Here is a 20,635-nt window from a genome sequence, read left to right as displayed (position 1 = left end):
GAGGTCCGCGATTCTGGACATCTTATGTGGTGTACTGCGAGTGCTTGAGATGATCCTTTGAATAAGAAACCTACCAAAAAAAAAAAAAAAATTGAAAATGAATTAAAAGAGAGGACATTAACTCCCACAAAAGTGTAGCTTTAAAGAAACTCCATTGATTATACATTTAATAACCCGATCCAAAGATCATTTTTTGCCCAAACAATTTATAATCGTTCGATAGTACTCCATAGGTTCTTTGATAAAACTAACCATAAACTTTAATATAATGAAAACGGTTATATCCATTTGAGAAGGTACCGCAAACTATAGTCCTCTTTTTTTTTTCCGATAAGAAAACGTTCCAACATTCCATTATTAAAAAGTATTTCTAAACTATGCTTTGATAATTTCGTCAATCAACCGACACATCTTAATCTACTTCTATTTAGTGCATATTGCGTGAGATTTGGGAGAAATTCATCCGAGTCGAGCATCAAGAGAAAGCCTCTTCTTTGATAAATACTACACATAAATGGCAAATGTATTTGCCGCACGACATTGAGTAACGTAAAATTAAAAAGATCTAATCAAGAATAATATGATAAGATTTAAGCCATCAATATTTACACAAGATGGTAGCCTTAAATGTGCCGCATATTGGATCGACACACAGATATCTGCTCATGAAAAATGGGGCCAAATCCCCAGTGGGTAGTCGCCTCAATTTTGCAGTGTAAGTGTTGCACAAAATAAATTTTTTTTTTTTTGAGAGATAGATAACACGCACGCTACCTGCTTCGTTTATTTCATTTAGAAATAAACTTAGCTGGAAATGTGAATCAACTAGGATTCAAATTTGGGTCTCGGGTACCAACCACTAAGCCCTTTGTCACTTGCTCTAGGGACTGTCAGTCACAAAATAATTATTGTACACATATATATCTATATATAGTTTATGTAATATATTATCGATAGTACATGAATAGTATTTATTGTTATTTTTTTTTATTCTTAAATTATTATTATTCTATCAATCACCACTAAACCTAAGCATCCATAGGTCAAAAAGTTGATAATAAATATAATTCAATACTAAGCATTAATCTAGCCACATTCTAAATATGTAACAACTTGTGTGTAGGTCAATTAGGGCTTTACCTACAATTTGTATTGAGTAGATTTCAATAGTTAGAACTTTGTTCTCAATTCCCTACCGTTTGACATGTACACATTTTATCAACTTGTTTCAATGCAAGGAATGCATGTAAAGAATCGACTCTGGTTACGAAAACTGCGATTTTCTCGTTGGCGGCGACGTGCGACCGGCGGGCAGAAAAACAAACAACAACGTAAGATCGCAAAATGGACACCCTAAAAAAAGTGTAAGATATACATCGATGTGACTAACAGAGTACACCCCATTTTTGGATTAGTGGAGTGTATATCCTGCGCCCCTTTGGGGGTGTAGGACTAGAGTATTTTGTTACAAAATTGATGACCGGGTTGATGCCGTTGGGTGGTTGTGAAAATACAGTTTCTTGCATTAACTTCTAAATGAACCAAAAAAAACCTCAAAATTTAAATTCAAATTTATCATATAAATAATAAATTTATCCCCCAGTTAGTTATTTTGCTTGAATTTTTGTACATATCTTTCGTCGAAGCCTCACTTGCAGCTTTAGATTCGAACCTTAAACTTTGATGCCAGTAAGAAAATCTAAAATATTTGTGCTATCAAATAACATTTATACACTATAACAGTAATTAACTGGCTCGATAATAGATTTGAGTTAAAATTTTAATTCTTTTACATCTTCAAATACTAATTTTTATATTTAAACTAAAGCTCATGCGAGCCTTAAATTCCGCTCAGGTGAATGATGCGTTAACAAATAAAAGATTAAAAGTTCAATGATGTACTGCTCTATTTTTACACACAAATTGAGTAATTTTTATATAAAATAATAAAATTATTATTATTAATTTATGCCATGGTAATCATGATGGGAACATGACATGGCCATGGTCATGGCTCCTCGCACTATTGGCCTCTCGCTCGACTCGAACCTCGTGCACTCTAAAATAACACCGGCAGTCAATTTACCAAATTGCCCCTCGGTACTTTTAGAATTGTACGAAGAAAAGATGAATATTCGCATTGTTACAATCAGAGCCGTTGGATTGTAGGACCTTTGCCCTCGTCAAAGCGTTCTGATTGCGAATCAACGGTCGGGATTAAATTGCTGTAATGGGCGAAAATACACCGCAGATTTGGATAGAGGGTATTTTAGGCATGTTGAGGATACTTGATTTGGATACCTAAAATGCCCATGCATCATTTGGACACAATTTTACGGTGAAGTCCTTTTCTTTTTTTTTTCTGTTTTTTTTTTTAGAGAGATAGATAGCATGCTACCCGCTTCGGTTATTTCATTTAGAAATAAACTTAGCTGAAAATGTGAATCAACTAGGATTCGAATATGGGTCTCGAGTACCGACCAGCAAGCCCTTTTCATATTTTGTATATTATTCATTTGTATAATTTGTTTAATAGAAAATAAGAGTTAATCATTAAAAGGTGTTAAAAAACAGGAGAAAAATAGTTGACTATAAAGGAGCTTCTTGTTGGTATAATATTTACTTAAATGAATAAAAATGAATGAATGCTAAATAGTTTGCCATAATAAATAATACATAATAATTTTGAGTGGAGCGTTACAAGTTTTGCTTTTGCTTCATTAAATTGCAAAATTGCCAATCGAAAGCCCTTTCTTCGCGTCAAAATTTTCGGCATTTTTACTTACTGATTTCATTTATTTTTGCCTAACTAGTGACTGCAAAATGTTTGTAGGAGAGTGAAGTTTTTACAGTCCGATATAAAAGAATTATATATATATAATCTGTTTCAACTTGTTTCATTTAGAATGCGAACACTCTTTTTTAACTTGGACGTTAGCCAGTGGCGGCCGAAGAAAATTAGGTTTACACTTAACCACCCTATCTTACGACTAACACAGAAGTGTTCCTAACTAGATTGATCGTTTGAATAGTTTTAAATCTCTGCCATTTAAATCCGTCGTTTTACAATATATATAAATTTTGGACCATATTCAATTTTCTATTTTGTTATCTTTATTTTATATATATATATATATATATTATAATATTATATATTCGGATATTTCGGTCATTTTACTAGCGAAATAAAAATGCTACTTTAATATGTATGTAGCAAGGAACATGCGCCCATGTGGGTGGTGGAATGGTATGAGCTATAAATTAACGACCCTTGCCATTGACACGTTTGACTTGTGTTACATATCGCACCATCACCACCGTCCACATGCGTTAATCAACGATCGTGCATCACGAGGCCTAGGGGGAGGACACGTGGCCACGCACCCAAAATTTGTACCGTAACAAAATTGGAAACTTCGAATTTATATATTAATAAAATAATAATAGTAATAACTACTTCAAAAGTTTAAAGTTAAAATAATAAAAACATGGTTTTGAATTGGCATGGTCCAATTTGGACTCTAACATGTGAAAAAAAAGGTTTGAACATTGAAGTGGTAGTTTTGGTTTTGACCGGAGGTTCAAGCAACGACCCATTTTGGGCATTAAAATAATAAATATGCCCAAAAATTTTAAAAAAAGAAATGAAAAGTTAATTTAAAAAGTTTGAGACTTGATCTTGTCAAAGTTGGGTGTTTAAATTTAAATAATGTTTTACTCCAGGGAAACATTTCGACTCGTACATCGAACTTTTCAGTATATTCGATTGTTATTTTGTTTTTGAAAGTATATGTCATGCCGTATCACGATATTTTTTGTACGTCTTTTTTTCTCGTTATGCATACGTTAAGGGTGTGATTGTTTTCACGAAAAGTGTTGGGTTGAATTCGCGAGTTCGTGTAGCTGGAGATCACCGGCATTTGACGATACTATGATTTTGGACTTTCGTGGGGCCTACATGGTCCTTACGCTCCTTTCATCTCTCGGAGCTGGTTGTGAATTTACGTACGGTGTGAACTCACAACTTAACGCTTGTCACACGTACTGTCAAGTTTTTCTGCACATATCATATTTCAATACTTCCGTAGGGTGTGGTTCACTTAAAACAAACATGCTCCTAATGTATATATAAATTAATGCATCTCTTAGGACTTGTTCCTTAAAATCTTTTCGGAGGAAGGCGATTCCCGTTCCATTTAACTATTTTCAAATACTTAAGACTTTGAAAAGGTAGGAGTCGGACTTTGGACCATACATAAAACATTCAAAAAGTTCTTATTTTTTATTGGAATATTAAAATTGAATCCAAACAAAGAGAATTGTTAGCAACATAATTATCATCATCAATCACTAATTCGAACTGCGCCAAATTAATTATTACGTCCCATGTAAAAGAATTGCACCACAAAACTAGAAGTTAATCGCGGTCAACATTAATAATCGAGCACGGTCCACGGATGATGAGGATGTGATGATGTGTGCGCACGGTCCACGCCATCATGGACAACAATGGAATGGAAAGGAATGGAATCCTATGTATGGTATGTGTGCAATGCATGGATGCAGGATGCGATGGGGATTGCATGCATCCACACAATACATGATGATGATGATGATGATGATGATGGTCAGATGATAATAACATGACAGGGTGCCAGCTATACCATCCAACGAGAATATAGCTTAGAAGAAAGTAGAAACGCTTCGAGTCTTTTGACTTTTTTTTTTTAATTTCTTTTTTTTTTTTTTAGAGAGAGAGAGAGAAAAGAGTAGAAAGAGGTTGGAATTATAGAAGAAAATATTTAACCAAATCTAATAAAATTTTGACGTCCGCAAGGACGAAGAGAAAACACTCTCTCTCGTCCTTCTCTCTCCTCCTTTCTCCTGGTGAGGAAGAGAGTAAAAGAGATTAATTAATTAATATTATTATTTATTTACTCCTATTATTAATATATTTATTAGGAAAAGGGAGGGAGAGGGAGAGGGAGAGGGAGAGGGGGAGGGGGAAGAGACCGGGGTTGCGGAGATAGGGCAGCAGGGGATAAGAGGAATCCGCGACGAGCCCTAACCCTTCAATTGGTCGGAGGGAGCAAGAAGAGGACGACGAGGAGAAGCGTAAGTGGTTTCGGGCTCCCTTGGATTCCTGATTTTCGCTTGTGATTTGGAGTTGATTGTGTTGAATCTGCGCCGAAATTTGCTTTCGCGCGGTGGGGTTTTGGGTGGCGGATTTTGAATCGAAGTGGCGAGAGGTGCTGGTAATGTGCTCTAGTTGATGGTGTTCGTCTTTTGTTCGGAACGTGTTTTTGGTCGCTCTCTGGTGATGGAATGTGGTTTGGGAAGTTGAAGAGATCGGTTTGAGTAGAAGAGATAAAAAAAAGAAAAAAGTGGTCCAAGATTGGATCTTCGGCTCTTACTTTGGTGATTTCGCTTTTTTTTTTTGCCGTATCTTGGGGTAAAGATCTCAACTTTTCCATTGGCTTATCATTTATTCATCTCTGTACTAGTCATCTGCATCGTATCTAGAGAGATATTGCTAGGGTTTGAAGTGCGCTTTTGAGATCTGAGCGCGGTTCTTCTGGTTGGAAATTTGAAGAAAGAGGTTATTTGTGATGTTGGTAGCTAAAGCTCCCTGCTTGAATTTACTTTCCGTTCCTGGAAATTCTTCTCCTCCCTGTTTGCGTAAGCACGATTACTCGCAATTTCGGAGTAAAAGATCCAGTCTTTGTTACCCTAATTGAAGATTTTGAGTCTTTTGTTCGGTTCCCCTCCGGAAACCCCCTTTTCTTGGAGGAAAGATGGTGCCTTCCAGGCCTCCCAATCCTATCAATGGATCGCAGTCGGTCGCCCCATCACTTCTGCAGTCGAACTCGGGCTTGCTCGGAGGAGCTCAGCCCGGCGCGATTCCATCGCAAACCCCCTTCTCCTCCTTGGTCTCTCCCCGCACTCAGTTCAACAGCAGCAGCTTGCTCGGAAACATCTCCAATGTCTCCTCCCTTCTTAACCAATCCATCGCCAACGGAGGGCTGGGCCCTGGTGCTAACCTTGCGATACCGCAGATGAACTTTCAATCTGAACCCCACTCCTTCACCTCCTCCTCTAATCCAACCCATGCACAGCAATTTCAAAACCCTTCTAGCAATCAGCTTGGGTCGGAAAATGCGCAGCCCCAGCAGTTAGAAGCAGTGCAGAATTTGCAGCAGCAGTTCTCTATGCCTCACAACCAGCAGCCTATTAGGGGAGGGTTGGCTAATGTTAAGTTGGAACAGCAGATGGGCCCGAGTCTGACCGACCAGAACGGTCCGACTCAGCCATTGCGTGCGGTAAAATTGGAGCCACAACAGCTGCAAAATAAGAGAAACTTGGGTTCCGTCAAGATGGAGCCGCAGAGTTCCGATCCGTCGATGCTTCTGCAGCAGCAGCAGCAGCAAAATCAGCAACAGCAGCAGCAGCTAATGCAGCTAACAAGGCAGAACCCTCAGGCGGCAGCCGCGCAAATGAGCCTTTTGCAGCAGCAGCGGCTTCTGCAGCAGCAGCAGATTCTGAAGAGCTTACCTCAGCAGAGAAGCCAGTTACATCAGCTGCAGCAGCAACAGCAGCAGCAGCAGCAGCTTCATCAACAAACCCTTCCTTTAAGATCTCAAGGGAAGGGGGGTGCATATGAGCCTGGAACATGTGCTAGGAGGCTGACCCATTATATGTATCACCAGCAGCGCAGACCACCTGTAAGCTTCTAATATTTTGTGGTGTAGATAACATTATTCTGGGGTGAAGAAGAAGAGGAAATGAGTATATCGTCTTTCTTGCTCTGATTTTTATGGCAGGCTTGTGTTATTCTTGTTTGTTGCTTGATGCAGGATAATAATATTGACTTTTGGAGAAGTTTTGTTACCGAGTATTTTGCTCCTAATGCGAAGAAGAGGTGGTGTGTTTCTCTCTATGGGAGTGGCCGTCAAACTACCGGAGTTTTTCCTCAGGTCTGCCTTGCCTCTGCCTTGTAATGAGGACCAGGCTTTCTATTATTATGACTGTTTCTCAGTTGTGCATTTATCTTAATAGTGTTGCAGTTCCCGATGTACCGAGTACAGATATTTGCTCATCAAATAGCCATTTATATGCATTCCTATTGAGCGTTTTTTGTGAATTAACAGGATGTCTGGCATTGCGAAATTTGTAATCATAAGCCCGGGCGTGGTTTCGGTATGTATAATCCTGGTTAAAATATTGTTTATATATTATGGTGATCGTGGTTGCTTTTTAAGTTGGTTTTATTCATAGTGGTTTGAATCCTTTCATAGAGCACTTTTTTTTTTTTTTTTTTTTTTGAGATTTTCATCAATTTAGAATTTCTTTTTGGCTTAAGAGGTTGTGGCATCTTGCTTTTCACAGAAACAACTGTTGAGGTCTTGCCACGGCTTTTCCAAATCAAATATGCCAGTGGTACTTTGGAGGAGCTTCTTTATGTTGACATGCCACGAGAGTATCAGAATGCGGCAGGTCAGATTGTCCTTGACTACCAAAAGGCAATCCAGGAGAGTGTCTTTGAGCAATTACGTGTAGTACGTGATGGCCAACTAAGGATTGTTTTTAATCCAGATCTCAAGGTAAAGTGTTATTAACAGTTTTTTTTTTTTTTTTTTTCCTTTCTGTCATATAGATATTTTAGTTCTTCACTTATCTCAAAGATAATGTACTTAGTAAATATTACTTTGTGCTCTTTTGCTAGATTGCCTCTTGGGAGTTCTGTGCAAGGCGTCATGAGGAACTTATTCCTCGAAGATTGATAATACCACAGGTATCTAATTAAATTCTGGTGAATCTTTTGTTTTTCCCTTTTTTTCATTCAATTTTTTACATTGTGACTTGGTGGCAACAATATTGCTTGGTGTACTGTCACTTTTCTTCTGCAGATTACTCAACTCGGTTCTGTGGTACAGAAATATCAGGCTACTGTGCAAAATTCATCTGGTCCTTCTTCTCAGGATTTGCAGAACAGTTGCAATTCGTAAGTAAAATTTCTTTTATCGAGTGTTCTAATTGGATAATTTATATTTAATTTTTCACTTGTTATCAATGTTTGGCCTATCCATTTGGTTCAGCATGTTACTTTATAAAATTAATGTAGAGCATGTCTTCTTGCTGCATATATTTATGTGAATATATACGTTGCTGATATCCACACAACTACCCTTGTATATAAAGTTATCTGCTTTCCCCTGCATATAGGTGACTTTCCATGTATAGAGGATCTTAAGTTACTTGGTTTCATGAGCCAAAACTGCTTTGGGTGCCCCGCGCCCTTTTGGCCCTGCTTCTACGTCTTTTTCTGCTTTCATCTGCAGCCACCTTCAGTAGTGCGGTTGGCAAACAGAAGAGTTTTGAAGCTTCTGCTGAGGCATCATTGCTAGATATTTAGTTTGTTTTTATCATGAAAGTCTAGAAGATGAATTGCTCAATAATTTTTTTTTGTTGATCTAATAAAATTTATATTTTAGCTATACAGTAGTTGTGACATGTACAGTAGTTGTGACACGTGCTCTGTAGTTGTTATATCATCTTATAACTTCACCCTAGTCTTTGGTTCTTAGCTAGAACAATTTTTTTCCTTATTTAGGAGCTCATTATATCTATTAGCTTTTCAACGAGTTTCTAATTCAAATGTTATTCTGCTTGCTATTTAATTGTCATATTACATGCATTGATCTTAAAGTTGATTCTCCAACTCATGCATTTTCAAAATTTGTATGATAGGTTCATGGCATCAGCTCGTCAATTAGCTAAAGCATTGGAGGTGCCATTGGTAAATGATTTAGGGTACACGAAACGATATGTTCGCTGCCTTCAGGTAGACCACTCTTCTAAGGCTTTTTCTTTGACACACACACACGGAGATATATATGTATATGTATGTATATATGTATGTATATTTATGTATATCTTTATATATGTATATATATATATATATTATTAATGTTATAATAATTATGATTATAATAATATATCTTCTTCTTCTTCTTCTTCTTCTACTTAACTCCTAGGTGGACCACATTTAACCCTTGTAGGACTATGTATGATTGAAGAACGGAAAAGGTGGTCCCTAATAGTAGTGTTGTGGGGGGAAAAGCTTGAATTAAAGGGATAGATACTCCAAAAAGGAGTAAGCCATCAAATGTGGACTATGAACTATGGCAACATGGACCAGCCATCCCCTGCCATCCGCTTTCTCCCTTTATAATTGGAATTGATATAGTTTGAGGCATTTGCAGAGCATTTTCAGCTCATTTTCAACACAGTTATTGTGAACTGTAGAAAAGAAAACATTCTAAGAAGCATGGCAAGGAAGGAGACATTGCTCTGACAGTAATTTCCTATGGCCCCTTCTTAGCGATCAATGATGTCAATGGATCTGGTTTGGTTTGAGCGTGTGAGGCAGTAATGTGAACTGTAGGCTTATGTTTAATATTAACAAGCTAGGGTAATAGACTTGGTCCTACGAGCTCGTCTTTTGTACTAGGCTTAGGCATGGCCTAACTAATTCCTTGTCACTGACACCAGCCGGAGTCGCAAAATGGTAGTTCTGTAATTGAACTGTTGTTGTCAAACCGCATTGGGATTTGGGATCCCAGTGCCAAGGGACATGGTGGGTTTTGGTGAATCTTAAGGCTTGTGTTCCAAACAGGAAGATTCCAGGGGAGGGGTATCGGGGGCCAAGCTCCCGATTCTCAGGGAAAAAAGACATTCAATTGTTGTTCACGGATTTGGACATGAGAAAGGAAATTTTTATACAAAAGTTTACTTTCTATGGACTTTTCACTAAGACTCGGGATTGCGGAGAGATTTTGTTATGTGCAGTGAAAAATTACGATAGGAAAAAAGCCTTGTTTGTTTCCTTATGTAATATGATGTTGGGCATATAGCAAGTCGGTTACGAGATATTTTCCGTGGTCCCATCCGAAAATGGCGAAGCATATCTCTATATGTTTTCGCCTCAACTCAATTTTGCCTAATAGCGTTAGATGACCCTCAAATACCAAACGGGCCCTAAATAGTTTAGTAATATAAGCTAATGAAACTCAGAACCCTATTGCTTCTGTTGGGAAACCTGACAAGTTTTTACAAGGTAACTTGACATATCTCAATCTTCTAAATGGGTATGATTGCTTGCATAAAAGTATTTGGCTAGCCATTACAAGTTGCAGGGTTTTTTCCTTGAAAGTCGCCACTTGATAGAAATGGCGAAGGCTAGGACTCTTTCTGAACACTGCTTCGCAGGGGTCTACTTTGATGACCATTAGTTGATAATGGCCTTCACAAGTATGTAATTGTAAATAGTACAATTTATGCGTGATTTTATGGTGTAAGAACTTATCCATATGTATTCAGCTAAATGTATTTTCTTTTCTCTCTCCCAATCATGTTTCTGCTACTATTTGCATACTGGATTCTCTCACGGAGTATGAAGTCACACTATTTCCTGGTTAATCAGGAATCATGAGGTTTGATATTCTAAAATTGCAGATAGCAGAGGTGGTAAACAGTATGAAGGACCTGATTGATTACAGCCGACAAACTAGGACCGGACCTATGGGTATGCTGTTCCTGATTCTTTTACCCTTTTTTTTTTGATTCAACAACAGTAAGCTACACCATATGCAATCCTGTACTTCTTAAATTATTTTCTCTTACTTGTATGGAATGTGCTGGTAATTATTACAACCATTCCCTGTGTATGCCTGGACTTTGGGATTTGGTTAAACCTCAAAAGACAACCAACAGTGTTGTTTACTGGTACAGACACATGTAATCGTAGCATTTGTTAGTTGGCTGGAACTGAGTAGTGCGTGAAATGAACTTAAATGGTTTCTTGTATAAAATATTTCTGCAGTACCTAAATAGGCACATATATTGCTCTGTATCTAATTTTGGGTGAAATACTGGAGCGCCCCCTTAACAAGTATTTGCAAATTTCACATTGTCCTGAATGGTCACCTTCCTTTCACCCCCCTCACCCTATAATCTAGTGATAAGGTTTCATGTAAAGAACACTCCTGGAAATATGAAAAGTAACGAAAACTTATAGTTTAAGAGGAAGGGGGGTTGGGGGGATGCAATGTATATTTTCTTTCCTTGGCTTTAGGAATAAATCTATTAAATATTGCTTCAGCTAGATTGTTGTTCATAATTGACCAGACTTTAACATATCTATTTATGATTTCTGTTGTTCAGATAGCCTCATCAATTTCCCTCGAAGGAATTCTACTTCATCAGGGATTAATCCTCAGCAAGCCCAACAACCCGAGGAGCCTCAATCTGTTACCCAAATCCCCACTCTCAATGCTCCAAACCCAGCTCATTCAACAAGTGCGCAGGTTCCTCCTGCTAGCAATGGTGCTACAAGTACAAATGCAACTAACCCAGTCAATTGTGCATCATCGACCGCTACACCTCCACCCACCACTGTTGGGGTTCTCCAAAATTCGATCAATTCTAGACAAGAAAATCAGATCAACAGTATGAATCGGCCCTACCCTAGTGGGAACAATGCTCAGATTCCAGCACCCATATCTTCTACTTCATTGGCTTCTCCACAGCCAAACCCAACTTCCTCTTTTCCTACCGCCCAAGTTCCATCAGCATCAAATAGCAATATAATGCCCTCGCCTCGTAGTGCAGACATGTCGACGATGCAGCCGCCACCGACGCAGCCTCGAGAAGCTGATCCAAACGATTCACAGAGTTCGGTCCAGCAAATTCTCCAGGAGTTAATGATGTCGACGCAATCAAATGGAGTCAGCAGTTTGGGGAATGATATGAAAAGAATGAACGGGATTACGCCAGGAATGAATGGCGGAATATCCACCGTGGGAAATGTGGTTCCAAATAATTTTGCAATGGGTAATGTGGGGTTTGGTTCCGTGGGCGGGATTGGTCCTTCACCGACAGCTGGTGGGTTAAGAGCGGCGATGGCCAATAATGCTATGGCCATGAACGGACGGGTAGGATTGAATCACATTTCTCAGGACCCGATCCAAATGAGTCATCAGCCGCAACAGGAAATGGGAAGCCGGCTTTTGAGCGGGCTTAGAACAGCAAATAGTTTCAATAATCTCGCTTATGACTGGAAACCCTCTCCCTAGAAGTGAGTTCCCGTTACCAGAAGAAATATTGCAAGAGAAAATGGAGCGGCATAAAAGGTAAAGCCCAGTGACTGACAATGTAAGTTCTAGTTCATAACCTCCTCTGTCGAAAGCCTTGTCGTACTACTAATTGCTCGAAAAGGACACATACATGATAGCTGCTGCTTTCACACAAAAACAATGTGTGCTATACTTAGCTTTTGTTTGTTTGGATGGTTATCTGTGTATTATCATGCAGTCAAGGCATCGGTGTTGCCTATAGTATGTTAGGGATGAGAAATAGAATGTAAGTACCACGGGCACGGGGAATAGAGCACCGAATCCTCGTGTGCAGTGCTTGGTGTGGTTTCTCCGCAATTTAGGAGGGAATAGATTCTTTGGTGTTCTATGAAGGAATGATATGCATCTCATTTCTTCCAAGCTGTTATCAATCTTCTTATAATTTTCTTCTCTTTTTGCTGGAATGAAGCTTAGCTGCCGATTTCTTTTCTCGGCCCGGGGCTTGCTTTCTGTTGCATGTATTGAACACCCACACTGCCTCCCTTTCCCTTCTTTTTGCATGTGAGAGTTGATTCTATATGACAGTAGAAGCTCTTAATAGCTCTGCATCGATCGCGTTGTCACCTTTCATTAGCTCAACCATGTACTATATTTCATTGTAATTACAATTTTATCAACATTTTCACACTTTGTTAGCTCTTAATTTTGCCGTCGAACTATAACATGCTTGTGGTGGTTTTTTTTTTTTTTTTTTAAACTTAATTCACTTTTGTTGGTGTTTTGAGTTCTGCTGTGTTGCAATGAGGAGCCAAAGTAAAACAGTGATGATATTGGGATGCAGCATCTGAACAATGTATTATTTGGTCTGGCATTAACAGTTCCGAAAAAGAACAGTTTCGGGTTTTCCGAACAGCATGTGTGCGAAAATTAGTTATTCGTATGGTGTGTTTGATGTTCTTGGATTAGTGTTAGGCCCTGTTTCTACCAACTCAATCTAACTTGTTTTTCATTCTATGTCGACGGCCGCAATATTCGGCAAAATCCCCTTCACATGCAAGAGTATGCTTACAGAAAAAGAGCATATAGACATAAATCTCATGAGTTACAATCCCCTGATTGTTTTTGAACGATATAAACATGGTCTCAAATATACAATCACCATTAAAACACCCACTGGAGCATTCACATTTCCATGTACTTGTCTATGATACCAGACAAGGTGCTCTTTGGCACAGCCCCTATCACACTCTCTTTCTTCTCCCCGTTCTTGAACATCAGGACTGTCGGGATGCTCCGGATGCCGTAGTTGGATGCGATGTTGGGGCAGTCGTCGGTGTTGACCTTGCAGCACACGATCTTCCCCGCGTAGTCCTTGGCCAGCTCGTCGATCACGGGGGCGATCATCCTGCACGGGCCGCACCACGGGGCCCAGAACTCGACCAGGACCGGATTTTCGCAACCGATCACCAAGCTGTTCCAGTTCGCGTCGTTTGCCACCAAAACTGCGAAAATGCATGCCGAATGCGATGACAGTTTTGTATATATGGAAGAGATTCTGGAGACTGATGCAGGTTATGAGCACATTTACTGTAGTAGGGGGAAACTTGGGCTGCAACTTGAGTGAATTTGATTGTCTACTGAGAATCAACAATCCTAGCTGATTAAATCTCTACTGCAAAATGTGTATCTTAGGAACCGAAGATGTGCTATCAAAAAAGCTTAGTCTATCTTCACCTCAATTCTCTTTTTACTATCCATTCCATTAATTTTTTTTTCGTTAAATCAGCGACAAAGTTAAAATTAAAGAGTACTAAAATGAATATTCGATAAATCTAGGTAAGGTATCTGAAGTTTTTTGTAAATAATTTAATGAAATATTAACGGAGGAGCCGGCGAAAAGAGAAAAATGAAACCATATGGTACTAACTTAAACACTTTAAACCACATGGTACTAAAGAGAAAAAAATGTGCGAAACTACAAGGGTAGTATTTGAAGCTTACCTTATTTAATATTGAACACTCATCCCCACATATTGGTAGATGCTGAGTAAAGTCCAACATAAATCTTTAAAAAGTGAAATAAATGGGGCAACATTAAGTGCAATTAAAGGTCCGAAAACATGCGAATTCAAAATTTCCTCCTGCTCTGTTACTACGTAAAACAATTGCTCAGAAAAAAGATATGCAAAAGAGTGGGTGACAAAGGGTTACCTTCATCTACAACATTCTTAGCTTGACAAACAACCTGGGTTCGACGGCCGTTGCCGCCGCCAACCGAAATCGCTCTCCTTGACCCGGAAATCGTAAGCAAATTGTGCTTCTCTTTTTGAGGGAATGGCTTTTGCCCATGTAATAGCCTAACTCTGCTTGTAGCTGCAGCTGTGGAGGCAACAATGGTGCTAACCTGGAAGCTGCAAGCCTCTAAAGCCATTTCCTACTTGTTTTGCTGCCTTTTTCTTTGGTTCTCCTTTTCCCCTCTACCCAGTTGGATAATATTGAAGGGATTGAGAGGGGGAGGATAGAATGGAGTGGGATTTTTGGGTGAATAATTTAACTTCAGAAATAAAAAAAGAAAAAAAAAAAAGGAATGATTTTAAGTGAATAACATTGGATATTCTTAGCAATGTAAGGTGCTTGTTAGCTTCTTGTGGTATGTGGTTGAGATTTGTAGCTCACTTGGACCACCAACTTCTCTTCTTCATGGTTTTACTACTTCTTTTGTGCACCAGCACCTGCTACAGGGATTGGTGCAGGTTGGCTCACTATCTGGGCCCTGATCAAAATGCATGTTGGCTCCTCCAGAATCCAGATCAAGACCAAACCCACACATTGCCACAAAATAGAATCCAAATACTAGAGTATTCGGACTCTCCGATAAGCACATCCATATACTTCTCACTTACGTATTTTAATCCTCGAACTTTCTCATGCATAATCGATTGTATTGATCGATAGGGATCTAATTACACAAAAATGTTGGATTGAATCGATGCGATTAGCTCCTAGAGTAATTAATATACTTATACAAGCCATTGAGCCAATTTGTTCTGTAATCGTAAATATGTCGAGGGTTAAAAAGCATGAAAACTATGATTTTGTCTTATCTTCGTCGTATTTTACACTAAATAAATATATAATGAAAAGAGTTTTGGATTTAGTTATGGAAATCAACTATTGTTTCATTATTATTATAGAATAATTAATAAAATATGTATTTTGGCTCAAAAAAAACTATAGAATGGTGATGTAGATCATCATCCCCTGTTGTAAAAGTTGTTAAACATTTGTTTATGTTAAACATTTATTTGAAAAACAATGTGTTAAACATTTATAAGCCCAATTAATGTGGGACACAAGTAAAGTATTATCCTAGTATAGTCTCATATGTACAAACATTGCTCTTAGTTAATATGGTCGTGATCAATTAATTTCACCATTAATTAATTTCTTATTTAATTTCATCGTAAGTACATATTTGGTGACTAGAAAAGTTATTTTAGAAGTTTTTTTTTTCTTTTTTGAGAGATAGGTAACATGCTACCTGCTGAAAATGTGAATCAACTAGGATTTGAACTTGGGACCTCGTGTATCAATCACTAAGCCCTTTGCCACTTGCGCTAGCAACGGTCGGTTGTTAATGTTATTTTAGAAGTTGGTTACATTATCAGTGAACAAAAGCAATAAAGCTATATGTATTTGGTGTGTGCACAATGCATGGACTATTGAGTATTTAACGAATTTTGTATATTTTTTTAAGTATAGCAAGGACCTATATGTATTCACCCACTTGTTTTATTATTATTTTTTTACTTTTATTAAAAAATTTTTAAAAAATAANTATTTTTTTAAGTATAGCAAGGACCTATATGTATTCACCCACTTGTTTTATTATTATTTTTTTACTTTATTAAAAATTAAAAAAAAAATAAATTTTGAAATTTATAGTATAAAATGAATACCCAATCTAGAAGTAAGTTTATATATGACAGACCCACCACATTATTTATAGTCAGCTAATTATATATCTTTTTTTTTTTAAGAATAATAATACAATAAAAACATTTTAAAAAAAATTATGGTAAGATGGATATATTTTAAATGCACAATTTAATTGACTAAAAATATCATATCAACAATGTAAATATCATATTCTAAACTTTTTTTTTAAAATGTTTTTATTGTATTATTATTCTGATTTAGGGCAGATTTTCAAAAATCCGAACCCGAATCCGATTACCCAATCCAAAATTCGAATTCGAATTCGAATCCGAACCTGAACCTAGTNTTTAAGTATAGAAATGACCTATATATATTCACCCACTTGTTTTATTATTATTTTTTTACTTTTATTAAAAAATTTTTAAAAAATAAATTTTGAAATTTATAGTATAAGATGAATATCCGATCTAGAAGTAGTTTATATATGACAGACCCACCATATCATTTATAGTCAGCCAATTATATATCTTTTTTTTTTTAGAATAATAATATAATAAAAATATTTTAAAAAAAATTATGGTAAGATGGATATATTTTAAATGCACAATTTGATTGACAAAAAATATCATATCAACAATGTAAATATCATATTCTAAACCTTTTTTTTTTTTTTTTTTTTTTTTCTGATTTAGGGCAGATTTTCAAAAATCCGAACCCGAATCCGATTACCCAATCCAAAATTCGAATTCGAATTCGAATNATGTCAACTGGTCCGATTTAGGGAAGATTTTCAAAAATCCGAACCCGAATCCGATTACCCAATCCAAAATTCGAATTCGAATTCGAATTCGAATCCGAACCTGAACCTAGTGGATTTTAAAAATTCATATTCAAACCCATATCCGACCAAAAATCCAAAACCCAAATCCGAGTCCGAACCTGAAAATTAGAATCCATTTATCTTTACAATATTTCAAAATATATTATGTTAAATCTAAATTTTTAAAATACAAATTCAAATATAATATTATATATATATATATATATAAATATATATAATGTAAAATAATTTTGAATTTGAGTCGGATTCCGGTTCGGATCGGATACAATCAAAATTCATAACTGTATTCAAATCCGTCGTATTTTTATTTTTAATATTTATATTTAAAACTATATTTATTTAGCATTGAATAAAATTACTCTGTTCGAATTCAAATTCGGATAAAATTTAAATTTTGAGTATCTGTATCCAGTGAAATTCCTAAATCCAGTAGTGTATGGATTGTTTTTTTCTCCGCTCTTTGTCCCGCTCTCTCAGCTTGACTTAACCCATCGAACAAAGAGNCGTTCTGATTTAGGGCAGATTTTCAAAAATCCGAACCCGAATCCGATTACCCAATCCAAAATTCGAATTCGAATTCGAATCCGAACCTGAACCTAGTGGATTTTAAAAATTCATATTCAAACCCATATCCGACCAAAAATTCAAAACCCAAATCCGAGCCCGAACCCGAAAATTAGAATCCATTTATCTTTACAATATTTCAAAATATATTATATTAAATCTAAATTTTTAAAATACAAATTTAAATATAATATTTTATATATATATATATATATTATATAATGTAAAATAATTTTGAATTTAAGTCGGATTCCGGTTCGGATCGTATACAATCAAAATTCATAACTGTATTCAAATCCGTCATATTTTTATTTTTAATATTTATATTTAAAACTATATTTACTTAGCATTGAATAAAATTACTCTGTTCGAATTCATATTCGGATAAAATTTAAATTTTGAGTATCTGTGTCCAGTGAAATTCCTAAATCCAGTAGTGTATGGATTGTTTTTTTCTCCGCTCTTTGTCCCGCTCTCTCAGCTTGACTTAACCCATCGAACGAAGAGAGAGAGAGAGAGAGAGAGAGAGAGAGAGTAACGGGAAAGGGTCGAGGCGATCCCTTGTATCCCACCGTAGAAACCAAGGACCAATGGAGAGGAGAGGAGGAGAGGAGCGACGAGACGAGGAGAGCCACCCCCGTCCCCGCGCCCACGGCGGCGGCGGCGGCGGCGGCGGAGGATGGCCGACGGTGGACGGGCCGTTGGGGCTCGCGGCGGAGGAGTCGGCGGAGCACGCGCGCAGCTTCTTCCTGTGGGGGTTCGCACTCCTCCCCTTCCTTTGGGCCGTCAATTGCCTCTACTTTTGGCCCGTTCTCCGCTCCCCACCCTCCTCCTCCCCCTCCTCCTTCGCCCCCATTCGCCCCTGTGAGTCTAAATCCCCTCTTTTTTGGAGTTCCTCATCGATCTCTCACTTTGTTGCTGTTTTTCGAAGGATTTTTGGTTGTTTTTTGAGGAATTTTGAGATTAATTGTGTGACGTTTGAGAAATTTTGCGGCGAATTTGTGACCGCCGATCGATTTTTGCTCAATTAGGGTTTTTATTTAGTGGCGTTTTAGCTTTGAGTAATAAAGGACAAAAAAGAAGAAGATTTGACTGGATTGTTTTAATTTGCCATCTAGTTTTAGATCTTGCCATGAATAGTGTATTTTTTAATATAATTTTACTACCTTTCCTTAATCTTTATGATTGCTTGTTCTTTATGTGTAGGTTAAAGTGGGAGTAATTTGAGGAGTAAATAGTGTGTTGAGATCCTCAAATTTGAGGATAAATTTTGGTTCATACTTAACAGTGTTACTGATTGCTGATTTATGAGAATAGAATGTGGATTTTGACTCTTTAATCATCATCAATAACCTTACCTTATGCTGTGCGTGCGCCTCTTCTGTGCGTAAATTTCATGAAACAATTGAATACTAAATCTTTTGGTGGCACCGATGAAATAGAAAATTGTCAGGAGGCATTTGAAATATCGATTCTTAACACTCCGGGAATGTTTTACCTATCTTTTCGAGACCGTAAGATTGTCACATTTGCAACTTGGATCGGGACTCGGGACACGGAAGGTTTTAAAGGGCTTCTTAGGAAGTGATGTAAACATTGTCGATTCCTGACCAGCAGGCATCTGATGTTACCATGTGGCTGGGAGTTTTATCGCTCCCGCAGCTGATAGGAATGGGACTTCTGTGGGAAATTGCCGTTGGCTATTAAAAAGGAACCAGACTAACTGGTGATCATGCTTACATTCTCTCATTCCTGTTATGCTACGATAATCTAGAGCGCTTACCGAATGTCTTAGGCTTGGATGGGAGTGTGTAGAAGATTGGTTTGACATATTAGGAGTTTGTTCCTTTTATTGAACTTCTTGCAGCTATTGATGATATTAGAATCTTCAGTGATAACAGCTTTTTCCATCAATCCTGTCGTAACATTGACCTGTGTTTATACTCATTTTCTCCCGATTTGAGGTACATCCTCCTTTCACTTCTGTCAAGTCTAGCGTCTTATGCCAATGATATATATATTCTTTCCACACTGGCATTGTTTTTGTTAAATAGTAACTGAATATGCATAGTTTAGAGCGCATTCAAAGTTCTCAGATGCTGAAGTATCTATTTTTCAACCATTTTTCTGCGACTGGAATACCGGATTGTTAATGAAACGTTGGGGAAACACAAAAAGAAAGAAAATTAATTACTATTGATGTGATCTCGGAATTATTTAGAGACTATTGGGTTCTACTGCATTCTCTATTGATGATATTCTTTTTCTACTAACCATTTCCTCGTTTTCTACTTCATAATCCACTTTTTACATCAATTCTGAACTAAGAAATTTGTTCAGATGTCGTGCGATCGGCAATCGGCTTTGCGATCTTCGTGGTGCTTCTCTCTTCGTGGGCGTTGACGTTTGCTATCGGGGGCGAGCGTCTATTCGGCCCGGTGTGGAATAATCTCGTCATGTACAATGTTGCGGATAAGTTAGGGCTTACTGGTTGGATGTAAAAAGTTGAGAAATGAGAAATTTGGGTGAATCCCTTATCAACATTGTAACCTTCAAGTGTTGCAATATCAATAGCATTCTTCTTTGCTTGGTGTAACTATTTCTTTTTTTGGCACTTTGTGGTGACTTAGATTGAATGAATTCATTAATGAATCTCCAAACTGTTGAGCACTTTGTTATATTATAGATAAATGATTGGGTTTAATTTTGTGTGCAAAGCAGATTATGGGCAATGCTTATTTAAAGAGTAGCTTTTAGTTTAAGAAGTGTAAACATGTATCAGTTTGTTATATGCTTGTGACAAACTTCATAGTGAAAGGTTTAAATCTGGGAAAATGAAACTCCGTGGTGCATGAAGGTAGAAATTGCCCTCTAATCTTTTTGTCAGAAGAACACACAAAAAAAAAGGCATTTGAATTTAGATTTTTTTTCCCCCTCAAAATACACTGAAATGTAATTTGAATGAAAATCTAATGATTTTTGCCATATTTTCTAAGATGTTAATTCAACTTTGGAGGGTCCATTAAAAATAAAGATAAGTGCACAAAAATAGGAACCTTAGCCTTTAATACGATAACTTTTTTAATTAGCTGATCTAAGATTTTATCAAATAGTGTACTTGATTTTTACTCTTCAAGCGAATTATTAATTAAATATT

At 37.3% G+C, this 20,635-nt stretch overlaps 3 protein-coding genes across 4 annotated transcripts; 2 read left to right on the top strand and 1 right to left on the bottom strand.

Moving 5' to 3' along the window:
• On the top strand, positions 5,001-12,837 carry LOC109723254 (transcriptional corepressor SEUSS-like). Of its 2 annotated transcripts, none has more exons than XM_020251567.1 (9): positions 5,001-6,722; positions 6,855-6,974; positions 7,149-7,197; positions 7,387-7,601; positions 7,724-7,792; positions 7,935-8,002; positions 8,749-8,842; positions 10,516-10,585; positions 11,224-12,837. In XM_020251567.1, exons 1-9 carry the CDS (start codon positions 5,796-5,798, stop codon positions 12,132-12,134), a joined length of 2,523 nt encoding a protein of 840 aa, XP_020107156.1. In that variant the 5' UTR covers positions 5,001-5,795; the 3' UTR covers positions 12,135-12,837. The 2 variants fall into 2 exon arrangements, with proteins under 2 accessions (XP_020107156.1, XP_020107155.1); XM_020251566.1 differs by having other exon boundaries at positions 7,908-8,002.
• LOC109723255 (thioredoxin M-type, chloroplastic-like) lies at positions 13,151-14,705 on the bottom strand. Its single transcript, XM_020251568.1, has 2 exons — positions 14,346-14,705; positions 13,151-13,636 (listed from the first exon to the last, which is right to left on the bottom strand). The coding sequence occupies exons 1-2, from the start codon at positions 14,563-14,565 to the stop codon at positions 13,317-13,319; spliced, it is 540 nt and encodes a 179-aa protein (XP_020107157.1). The 5' UTR covers positions 14,566-14,705; the 3' UTR covers positions 13,151-13,316.
• LOC109723534 (probable gamma-secretase subunit PEN-2) lies at positions 17,946-20,156 on the top strand. Its single transcript, XM_020251945.1, has 2 exons — positions 17,946-18,342; positions 19,819-20,156. Exons 1-2 carry the CDS (start codon positions 18,069-18,071, stop codon positions 19,977-19,979), a joined length of 435 nt encoding a protein of 144 aa, XP_020107534.1. The 5' UTR covers positions 17,946-18,068; the 3' UTR covers positions 19,980-20,156.

Source organism: Ananas comosus, linkage group 17 (genome assembly GCF_001540865.1).
Source record: "Ananas comosus cultivar F153 linkage group 17, ASM154086v1, whole genome shotgun sequence".
NCBI lineage: Eukaryota > Viridiplantae > Streptophyta > Magnoliopsida > Poales > Bromeliaceae > Ananas > Ananas comosus.
Note: the sequence above shows the minus strand (reverse complement) of the source record. Positions and strands in the feature narration are given on the sequence as shown.